The sequence below is a fragment of the Oryx dammah genome, unplaced genomic scaffold (genome assembly GCF_014754425.2).
Source record: "Oryx dammah isolate SB20612 unplaced genomic scaffold, SCBI_Odam_1.1 HiC_scaffold_1, whole genome shotgun sequence".
Taxonomy (NCBI): domain Eukaryota; kingdom Metazoa; phylum Chordata; class Mammalia; order Artiodactyla; family Bovidae; genus Oryx; species Oryx dammah.
In genome coordinates this window covers 48356181-48368434 of record NW_024070185.1, presented here as the reverse complement: position 1 = coordinate 48368434, position 12254 = coordinate 48356181, and the positions used below count along the sequence as shown (strand labels likewise).

Genomic DNA, 12254 nt, shown 5'->3' with positions numbered 1-12254 from the left:
TTATTCCATATCCCTTTGAGAGGCCAGGATGCCTATGATAAACCATATTTGGCCAAGGCTGATGATAGAACACTGAGCAGAAGGATCCCAGGGAAAGCTGTGTCATACAGACCTTTTTAAACACAGAGCATGTATTTTATAAGCTGTGATATCTACAGATCATGCTGGCAATTTCAGATTCTTGCAGTTTGCCTTTAATGTTTTTCAACAGCACTCTTCCAAAATGACTGGGAGAAGGTGAGAACCTATGGCCTAAAACAATGTCTAAATATAAGCAATCAATGTGGTTAACTGAATGCTCAAAATAGGAACTATATATGTGTGTGTGTATATATATATATATATATATATATGCATTTCTTAGGAATGGAGAGTAATAATACATTTATTTTATTGTATATAATCGTCATTCCCACAAATGTTAAACAGTAATATATACAAGTGTATGATGCTTACAGTGAAAGAATATTTGCTTGTAGTCTGTATTGTGATAATATTACCGCTTAGACCAGATTATGCTTCTAAAATATTTCTCTGGCCCAAGATCATTTTAGTGTGGCAATAAATATTGTAAAAATAATTTACTTTGCTAGTATTTTAATTTGCAGACTTGTAAGTTTGGGATGACTTCTTCTTTTTTTTTTTTTACTTTTTGGCCACGCTACACTGGATCTTAGTTCTTCAACCAGAAATCAAATCTGTGCCCCTTGAAGTGGAAGAGTAGAATCTTGGCCACTGGACCACCAGGGAATTTCCAGTTTGGGACTTCTTAATATAATAAAAGACAGGGAATATTAATCTGATATCCACGCCTCCTCAAGGGAAGATACCATTGTTGAGTGGGTTCAGTTTAATTTGGGCAACTTAAAAAAAAAAGAACAATTTTCTCTTCAGTTTCTTTCAGGGAACTATCACTCCTACCCAAAAGAAAACACACTGGCCTAAGAGGTACCACGATTTGTGGAGTTTATGTAGCTTCACAGAGTGAACAGACTGATGTACAAAAGAACCGTGGGATGATGTATGTGTTTAAAGTATTTGCAACCGATTTGATGGGGGAAGGAAAAAGGACACATGAAGTAGTAATGGAAGAGGTAGTGATTTTTGTAGTAGATGGATTCTATAGGAGCTCATAGATCTGAACAAAGATCTATGGGAGTGAGTGGTCAGGGAGAGTACTTAACTGAGGCAGAGTAGGAGAGAACAGGAGGAATAAACCAGTTTAGGAAAAGGTGTGAGTAAAGACACACTAATGAAGGCAAGAAACCTAGACTGAGTGTGAAATTTCTTGATTACTTTTGTTTGAATTAATACAATTGAAGCAATGTCTTAATAGTAAGAAACTGACCAGTTGGGAAATGAGAGGTTGTAATATACTGACCCTTCTTTATACCAGACCCTGCTGCCTCTATGCCTTTTTTCCTTCTGCCCAAGAGGACTGAGGACATGTTTACAATGTTCACTCTTCAACAGCAAAACACAGTTCTTATTCACCCTTCAGCAGGTTCTTCATGAGAGTACACAGCCCATAAGATCCAAGAAGGTACTCACTGTTTAAGATCTTGAGTTTCCCTGGAACTTTTGGCAACCGAGTCACCAAAACAGTAAAATGTAGTGATAAAGAGCTAAGATTCTACAGCCAGCTGGGCTCTGTATAAAACATAGTTTAGCCACTTCCAGCTACTGAGCTTGAGCAAATCTCAACCTTCTTTTTTTGCTTCAGTTTCCTCATCTGTAAAATAGAGAATGTATCTGTGTCATAAAGCTATTAAAAATTAAATGAGTTAATATGTGTAAAGCGATTAGAACGTTACCTGATGTAAGGTAAACACTCCAATGATAGCAACTATTAAAATATAGTATTTCTATTCTAGGAAATCATGTATGTGCTTTGTATATGGCACTCATCATTCCAAAAAGTAGGCAGCAGGTAAAATTCTAATATACAGTAGTTGAGTCTATACAATGTGCTGGACTTTGAGCTGATGAAGACACAGCTTATGAGGAACTCTCGTCTATTTTATATGGTTATTATCATTGAATTTATGAATATATTTAGCCCACTAATTGAATTCACTTTGACTTGCAGGAGGATGTTGACAAAGCAGTGAAGGCTGCAAGACAAGCTTTTCAGATTGGCTCTCCATGGCGTACTATGGATGCTTCAGAGAGAGGACGGCTGTTAAACAAGTTGGCTGACTTAATTGAAAGAGATCGTCTGCTCCTGGCGGTGAGTATTAACTGAACTGGGCAGAACTCAAAATCTCTAGAAAGCATTCATGGTTCGGATTGGTAAGTTATTTTGTTGTTAGTGGTCACTACATACTCTCTAAACAACAATAACAACAATATACTTTCTAAAAACAAAACAAAAAACTTCTACCAGCTCTTATATATGAACCATACCGCTGAGCTTATTTTCAGACAATAAGTACTCTGCACTCGGGTTCTAGATGATGTTAATATCTACTCCCAAAATAGATTTTGCAGTCTAAACTTTGGCAGGTGCTGAGTTAAAACAAATTAAACAAATTTCTTTCCTTAACTGTAGAATTTCTGAGTCTTTAACAAGGTCATCTGCAGCATGAAGATTCTAGAATAATAGACTAGCTTTCTTGAATTTACTTGACTACTGAACTCTGAGTGAAAAAAATCTCATGGAGTTTCTTAAAGGTGCCCAGAATATTTCTTTAAAATGACTCTTATTTCTCCAGTCTTAGCCTACCAAAGCAGTTAATAAGTGGCCACTTTTTCCCTTCCTGAAATGAACTGATACACGTTCACAATGGCCTTGATTAAATTATATGCTTTTTGTAGGTGAGAGAGTAATAAAGAAAAATCCATTCATGTGTTTATAAAAATGTTATTTTTATGTATACTCCTTTTAAAAAACATTTCAGCAGTTATATGGATTAGCACATAAAATGGGTAGAGGAGGTGTTTCCTTGTTTTCTCCTTGAGAAGCCAATTTAACACAGAGCAACAGCAACAGAAGATTTCAGAGTAAGCTTTTACTGCCTTTAGAACCTTAACTTGCAGTAACAGGAAGGCTTTCTTTTTTAAATCAACATTGTTAGTTATAGTTAATCAAAGTGTTATTTATTATCCAATCAAAGATTCAGCATAAAATATGCAAAAGTATGGAATTAGAAGTTATACACAGTATAACATTAACTGAAAATGTCCTATAGGAGGAAAGCAGAATATGTTAAAACTTGGCTTCCTTAATTTATTTAATCTGTGAATTACAGAGACAGAATATTGTACAACAGAAAAGGAACTGATTTAAGAATTTGTCACCTGTACATTTTTGCCTCAGCAGAACATCAGGCCCCAAAGTCTTAAAAGTTCTGCTTAAGAAAAGGAGGAAAAGAAGAGATAGTCATCCTAAAACCATTAGGGCACTAGACTAAAAAATGTTGAACTTTACAGACTAACCATTCAAATAATTATGGTATTAGTGACAAAACTCAGAGTTTCACAATTCAAAATTTTGTGGAAGAAAACTCATGGATTAAAAAAAAATCTAGAGGTTACTTAAGTTTGTGTGAATTGTGTGAGAATATCCACATGGAATGTAAAAATTAAAAATGATTATTGAGGGATTATTAATGGTCACTGACAGTAAATAGACACCCACTGTTGTATCATGCAACAAGTAAAATCTTCTTGGAACCCTGATCTGACTAAAGAGACTAAGCACCAATCTCACAAGCTGTGCGTATATCAAATTTTGACCAATTCCTGGAAAGTTGGTTCACTAGGGGCCCTCAGAATGAGACAGAAGGGCACTAAAGTTTAGAAACCAGAATCTCAATACCTTTTCTACCCGTATTTTATGTCCTCAAGCAAGTCATTTTAACTCTGTTTTTTAATCTCCTTTTTACAAAGAGGAAGTTACACAAGATTGCTCAAAGGATTTCTTCCAGTGTTTTCAAAATTCCCTAGCACATGACTATTCAAAATATTCAGTTCATTTCAGTCGCTCACTTGTGTCCAGCTCTTTGCAACCTCATGGACTGCAGCACGCCAGCCTTCCCTGTCCATCACCAACTCCCAGAGCTTGCTCAAACTCATGTCCATCAAGTCAGTGATGCCATCCAACCATCTCATCCTATGTCGTTCCCTTCTCCTCCTGCCTTCAATCTTTCCCAGCATTAGGGTCTTTACAAATGAGTCAGTTCTTCACATCAGGTGGCCAAAGTATTGGAGTTTCAACTTCAGCATCAGTCCTTCCAAGGAATATCCAGGACTGATTTCTTTTAAGATTGACTGGTTTGATCTCCTTGCAGTTCAAGGGACTCTCAAGAGTCTTGAACAACACAGTTCAAAAGCATCAATTGTTTGGTGCCCAGCCTTCTTTATGGTCCAACTCTCATATCCATACATGACTACTGGGAAAACCATATTTTTGACTAGATGGACCTTTGTTGGCAAAGTAATGTCTCTGCTTTTTAAAATGCTGTCTAGGTTTGTCATAGCTTTTCTTCCAAGGAGAAAGTGTCTTAATGTCATGGCTGCAGTCACCATCTGAATGATTTTGGAGCCCAAGAAAATAAAGTCGGTCACTATTTCCATTGTTTCCCCATCTGTTTGCCATGAAAGGATGAAATATTAACTACCTTTTTAATATAAAATTTCTATGGAACTTTAGACTTGGGATGATCTCTTTTTCAGACAATGGAGGCTATGAATGGTGGAAAACTATTTTCCAATGCATATCTGATGGATTTAGGAGGCTGCATAAAAACACTACGCTACTGTGCAGGCTGGGCTGACAAGATCCAGGGCCGTACAATACCCATGGGTAAGTAACTTTAGGAAACCACCCAGAGTGAGGGTAGGGGTGAGGAGAATACTGTAGAGATGAATAATTCTAAACTCTCCCTTTTAAAGATGTCAACCAAGTAGGGGAAAATTATTTTCTTCTTGACTTTGAGACAATGCAGTTCTGAACCTGGAAGTTCTGCTAAGATTCATCATATGGATTTTAAAATTGTTCCAGCATAATCATGCAGAAGATAACACTACAGATATTTTAGAAAATATTAGAGTAAGAACATCTGTATGCCCACAATTACTGATTTAAGCAGTTGTCTCTCTAAGGAAACTTTTCAAAGCTGTCTTCTGAAATTATTTATTTGGGTTTTATTCCAACAGTGACATTTACATTCTTCCTATAATGTAATTATTTAAGCCTCTTTGTATGTTCCAGTATGAGTAAGCTCTGGTCATTCTGTGTGCCTGGTCTAACTCAGTATAGTTAGAGCAGGCTAATTAAACAAACTAATTCACATTGATTTGTTTCAAATAGTTTCAAAGAAAGATGAGCCTGTGTTTATAGCTTAAGAATTTGTGTGAGTGAATATGTTTGCTTTTTAGTATTTTAATACAGTATACACATAATGGGATAAGAATATGAAAAACATCAATTTGGAAAACACCAGGAGCTGAATTTAATTCATATAAACTTACTGACTATGAAAACAAAATATCCTCCAGGACTGGCCCTGATGTGCATTTCCATCTAATTGGAGCAGCCCTCAGCTTAGAAGTGAGCACCAGGAAGTAGAAAGGGGAGAGAGAGACCATGGTGGGACCAAGAACTGTGGATATTTTAGAAACTTTTATTTTACCTTTGACAAAACAGGAGAAGCCATTTAGAGTTCAAATACATCTTGACAAGGGGCCTTCTTGCTATGACAGCCAGGAAATTTTTGTGGGAACTAGAACAGAACAAATCACAAAGCATAGTGCAAACTCAGGATGAGCATATCAAGGTCACATGTGGTCATTCATTGAGGCATATGAATCAATCAGATCCAGACTGAAAAGAAATGTTTTCTACTTCTGACATCTTTTTCATAGATTAAGAGAATTTGCTTTTATCATTTGGTAGGCAAAAAAAAAAAAAAAAAGAGGACTTTTTAGAACAAGTCAGTGGGAAAAACTTACCACTCATAGAGAGCTATTTTTTAATTCTACTATGTTTTAATTTTACTATTTTTAAAATTATATTAGGTACTTTAAAAATTACTGGTAGAACTTGAGTCATCAGAAACGGAGCTCTGTTTCTTTCCTATTTATACACCTTTTATTTCCTTTATCATGAAAGAAAGGAAAATTTGAGAATAAGTATGAATTAGAAAGTAGTCCTCTGGGAGGATCAGAGATAGAATAAACATTATTCAGATCTTTAACAATTGTGCACCTAACTCAGTTTTATGGTTCCTCTTATTTCAAATTACTATTTGAGGGCTCACCCTATTTTAGGCTTTTTATTTTGTAAATAATCAGAAATATAAACTCTTTTAAAATTATTGTGTATATCTTCCTCTCACATCAGCCCCAAACCAACATTCTGTGACTATCAAGCACATTTGTCCATAAATGTTTGTGTATTTTATTTTCCAGATGGAAACTTTTTTACATATACAAGAAGTGAGCCTGTTGGTGTGTGTGGCCAAATCATTCCTGTGAGTTGTTCCCTTATGTAACTTTCAGTCTCAAAAGAAATGAGTTCTAATTCTATTTCATTTGGTAATGATGCTTTCTCAGACACAAATGAATGCTTAGATATTTGCTAAATGTGGAGCAAATATAGTCATTTTTGAACTTAGGTCTCTCTGTGACTATACCCTTTGAATACAAACTAGGTAATCTAAATCCTATCTATACTCTGGTACATCTCTTGAGTGTGTTTCCATAGTACAGTATCACCAAATCTTAACCTTTTACCCTAAGGTTTGTTTTAAAAAGCTATATTGTAAACTCTGTTTAAGACTTATGATTAACAGTACATAGCAAAGCAGTCATTGTGCAAGACACCAGCCATTTTAATGAAGTATAGTATGGCCAACTGCTCTCTAACACTTCATATATCTGCATTCGGACTTCTCAGCATGGAGAATAGTAGCAACCAGAGTGTTCAAATTCTTGAATGAAATTTCTTAACTAAATGAAAGAAACCATGCCAGAGGCATTTGAAGCACAGTATGGACTATATTTTACCTTTAGATAAAAGGCTTTGATACTCCATATTCTTCTTTGAGAAAGTACCATGTTTAAGCAGAATCATGAAGATTTCCTTTTAAGTCCAACAAATAGGAGACTACCAATGATTTTACTTTAAATGACATATTGAAAAAGGCAAAAAAAAAAAAAAAAAAAACAGATGGTAAAATGCCTTGGTGTTGTTAAATGAGGAAGTGGTAATGACTGTCTTTTGCTCCAATGAGACTAAAATATACCCATACCAACGTTTTCAATGAAATTGCTTATTAGTTCAAAACTCCCAATAAAATCCATAAAATTACATAATCCTGAATAGTAGTAATTGCTAATATTTACTGTTTGTCTGTGGTGAACCAATCATTGTGTTAAACGTTTGGACCACTTTCTCTGTGAATCTTCAGGACAGCATTCTGAAGTAAAGAGAATTGTTGTCAACCTGAGCAGATGATGAAATCATACATAGAGTGCATATAACTTGTCTGAATTCATATGGCTGCTCAGTAATTGAGCTGAGATTTGAACCAACCTGTCAGTCTCCAGACTTTAGACTTCTGCCTTTAGCAAGCTGTTTTCAGTGGAAGTAAATATTACTAAATATTATTATTGGGTAAATAGTTATAATTAAAGACCTATTAAGGAGTGAGGAATAGTTACACTTTTTAAACACAGACAACTTCTATATATTTAATAGTAAGGTTTGTTTTCTAAACCATGCAGTGACTTCTTTTTCCTGATAGAAAATAAACTCAAAATAATAGCACTTGATAAAATTTTATGACTTTCTCCTACTCTCTTCCTGTATCTAGTTTATTCAGAGTTTGTTTTTGTTCTTGGGGTTGTTATTGTTTTTAGCATTTATGAGTTGCTTTGAGCAATGAACTTAATTAGGATATAACAGAAGGTTAAACAAAACTACCACAATTCTTATTTAACATCTACGGGGAGCATAAAATGTAGAAGTTAGATTAGCAAATGTGGCTTTCAGTAATACAAAGAATCTATTGTTACATATTGCTTTCTAGTGGAATTTCCCGTTGCTCATGTTCCTCTGGAAGATAGGGCCTGCCCTTAGCTGCGGAAACACAGTGGTTGTCAAACCAGCAGAGCAAACCCCTCTGACTGCTCTTCACATGGGATCTTTAATAAAAGAGGTATGTTTGCTAAATCAAAATGTGTGCACGATCTCAGGAATCCTAACTGATAGTAGGAAGACCTCATCTGGTGCTACTATAAACTACATTATCTGCCAACGGCACCTATCCAGTGGGAACACATTACACGTGGCTATTGGCAAGGATTTCTGGCAGTCAACCCAAATGAATCTATGCCCAAAGGGAGACAGGAAGTCAGACTCAAAAGCTTCATGTCAAACTGTCACCTATGAGCTCTTTTTTATTTCTTTTGCCCAAGATTCGCAAATGCAGATTCATGTTGAAATTGGTATGATTTTCTTCCAAATGTTGAAATGTAAGTTGGTTTATAACTGCTATTAATGACTTGGAAATTCTGCATATTTATTTAAACTGGTCTATCTGAAGGTTGGAGTCCTCTGAGCTTGCTTGTGGTATTGGGTTATATTATTTCTAAACAATTTACCGTGAAGGAATAAGTTTATATTCTTTTTTCTATTATAGTTTCTTTTGCATTTACTTCCTTGCTCAAAAGCTGACAAAAGAACACACGAGATTTATTTTCATTGACTGTCCAGGTTGTTTTATTTTTTCTTGTAAATAAGTTCTTGTCCTTGTTCCTTCATATCTTACCAATATTTTAAAAATAAGCATTAGTTCTGAGAAATTTAAAATTTAGAAAATCTGGACTCGTATCTTAAAAATATTCTGCACTTCAAATTAAAAGTAGCCAAAAGAAATGTCAAAATGAGACCTTTTGATGCAAATAATATGAAATTTTAATGTGCTCTTCCATTTGCCACGCTGCTTTATACTTGATAATTCTATCATTGGTATTGGAATCAATCTGTGATGCTTGACCATGAATTCAGTGACCGTTTTTAACCTAACATTTTTTCTGATTAAATAATGTGGATAGGAATTTGCAAACAAATTAGTATGCCCTGACAAGGAACAGGTAGAAGCTAAAAATATTAACATCCTTTTAGCTTCTTATTTTTGCTGAATGGATAATAAAAGACATTGTTTTCCTTCCATGTGAATAATTTACCAAACACTTTTACACATACTATCTTGAGTTAGTATTATGAAATTTGAGACAGCCACCACTGGGGTAAAGAACCATGAAAGTCAAACATGGATTTTAATGCAACCCTTGAGGTTAAGTGAGCTAAGCAGTGAAATAAGAATAATAATAAATGATAAAACCACTTAGATAAATCTTTCCTTGTAGAGTAACTTATAAGATTAGAATCAAGAGGGAGCTTTGGCTCCATACTCTCCTCTTTTTCTGTAGAATTAAATGATCAACTCTGTTCTATTTTACTTGTCTTTTAGGCAGGGTTTCCTCCTGGAGTAGTGAATATTGTCCCTGGTTATGGGCCTACTGCAGGGGCAGCCATTTCTTCTCACATGGATGTAGACAAAGTGGCCTTCACAGGATCGACAGAGGTAACATCATTTACTTAGGCCAGTAGTGAAGCAGTCAGAAGTGTGTTTTATGTTACTGCCTTTAAGCCGACATTTCCTTAAAACAAAAGTTCTTTTAATGATTTGTTCCTTATTCTAGCCTTCAAACATGTTTATAGAACATAAGCAGATGTCATTGAGATGAAACGGTATACCTATTACCAACGTGGGAGGATTGGAGTAAACTGTTTTTAGTATGTTATTACTTTGTGTGACGAGAAATATGACTGATCAGAACTTGTCACATGATTTGTAAGGTTTATGATAGAAGATATAAATTAGGCCACAGTGATGTGTATGAATGAATTGTAACTTTAACCTGTAGATTAGGAAGATCAAAGAACAGAGCCTCACCCTTAGCTCCTTATTTGGCGCTCTCCCGTGAACATTCTGAAAAGAAGCCAGCAGCTTAGCTTCCTGGATCCTAACTTTTCTGCTTCACTGGCTCCAGCTTGGCTATCCAGAAGGTGAAAGAACAGGATCCCAGCCATAGGCACTTCAGAGGAGATGAGAGCTGGTAAATGCTCTCTAAATGCTCTGGGTGTTGAAAATGTTTACTTTTTAAAACTTTGTGCAGAAAGAAACAGGAAGAACATTCCAGATAGTAAGGGAAAGCTAATTTGCTTATTTTATACTCCTGATTAGCCACTTTAATATAAAAATTAAGTTTACATAGAGAACTAAAGTAATAGAAAATAAAATTTTATTTTTCTTGATCCTTTTTAAGCTAGATAACTATATACTTTTTTCTTGTTGGTTTATAGACATAGAGTAGAAAAAGCTGACATTCCACAAATTCCTAATTGAGATAGGAGAGAACCAGTTCTTCATTCAGGAGTCTGGGGATAAAACAATTGGGAATGTTTGAGATAGAGCAATAAACTGAAAAATGATGAAGTCACAGGCTGAAATCATAGCAGAGGTGGTAAAGCATGAAATTTCAAATTCCTCAGCCTAGTATTGTAGACCATCCTCATCAGCACCCATGTACTGCTTATGGTCCAGGTCTGGCCCACACACTTTTCTAGCTCATCTGAGTCAGAGGCTGCTGTTCCCAGATGCCATCTCCACAGCACTGTTTGTTTGTCTTAGCTCATCTCTGAGACTCTACAGCATTTTGGGAGCACTTTATCTGCCCCTCTCCCCCAAAAGTTTGATATTAGAAAACTAAGAAACATTTGTGTTCAAATGCTAAGTCTACCCCTTGTGGCAGTGTGTCTTCCAAAAGTTAAGTATCCTTGCAAAAGTTGAGTTTCTTTATATGTAAAATAGGAATAATAATATCTACCTTATTGAATTGTACCAAATACTGAATAAGCTAATGAGTAGTAAAACATTTAGCATCCTACGATTAAACTAAAACATTTAGTATCCACATATTAAACATATTAAAAACATTTAGTATCCACTAAATGGCATGATTACTATGTGTTCTATAGGCATTTCCATTCTCTTGTTCCTTCCCTTACTCTTTAATTTTTCACACTAGTTCAGGTGTGAGGGAAGAGGTCCCCTCTCCACATAATATTTCTTCATCACTGCCCCATCATTTTCTGATTGTTCCCTGTGTTTTTTCATTCCCATAAGTTGCATGGCCACACCTACCATAATGTGGCTCCCACCCCAGGCCCCCTGGACTTTCTCTGCAGTCCCAGGAGCATCCTAAATTTAAAAGCTTTCCATCTGTGCTCCCATTGTCTTTGATATATAATTGTAACAGCACTTGCTCCTTGCTTTGTTATGTATCTCTCTCCACTTTGCTGACTCTCCTCAAAGACTATCTTATCCATTCTTATGTCCAGAAACCAGTATAGTAACTACTTAGGAACTGGCAACCTACTCCAGTGTTCTTGCCTAGAGAATCTCAGGGACAGGGGAACCTGGTGGGCTGCTGTCCCTGGGGTCGCAGAGTCGGACACGACTGAAGCAACTTAGCAGCAGCAGCAGCAGCAGCAAGATGACTTTAGAAGTCACACAGAAAAATCAGTCTTTCTGGGTCGTCCTCTTTTAGCTTCAAGTTTGTGGCTTAGCAGGTAGAAGTAAACTTGCCAAATGCCTTGAAAGAGGCAAACCATGATTTTATATTTTTGCAGTCCTTTATAGCAGCTATGCTCATTATAAAAATGTTTCTGGCAAGGTTAGAATTTTAATGTCCCATTAGATTCACTTAAAATAGTAATCAACCCACGCTCTATCAGATGTGCTAAGTTAGAACATTTTTATGAGCATTTGCTACTTCTGCCCCACGTGGCAATGCCGCAATATCATGGAACGTTATCTTTTACCACAGTCTTAATAGTGTTTCCCTTCTCTTCATTCCAGTGCTTACCTTTTCTTTGAGAAAAAATTATAAAGTTTTACTTTTTTTCCAAATGAGGAAACAAAAGTATGGGGCAAAGACTGATTCTTCCTTATTTTGACTTTACCTAGACCTTTGGCTGCAGTCCATGGGGTCGCAAAGAGTCGGACACGACTGAGCGACTGAACTGAACTGAACTTGGGAAAACTCAAGCAAACCTTTTATCTGCAAATTATACAAACAAAAGTATAACCTTTCTTTCTCACTCATACTTCTAACCATTCTTGATGCTAGTTTTTTTTTAACACCTGTAGCTTTTAGAAAAATACCTCTGATTTTAC

The 12254-nt window shown here is 35.8% G+C and overlaps 1 protein-coding gene across 1 annotated transcript in view; it reads left to right on the top strand.

Annotated features, from left to right (window-relative positions):
• The window catches only part of ALDH1A1 (aldehyde dehydrogenase 1 family member A1), a 53889-nt gene that overhangs the window by 21705 nt on the left and 19930 nt on the right, over positions 1–12254 (top strand). Inside the window, exons 3-7 of the mRNA XM_040254161.1 lie at positions 2090–2230; positions 4678–4807; positions 6415–6476; positions 8037–8165; positions 9483–9596. Coding sequence (XP_040110095.1) covers positions 2090–2230; positions 4678–4807; positions 6415–6476; positions 8037–8165; positions 9483–9596 — 576 coding nt within the window. The remainder of the gene's footprint in view (positions 1–2089; positions 2231–4677; positions 4808–6414; positions 6477–8036; positions 8166–9482; positions 9597–12254) is intronic.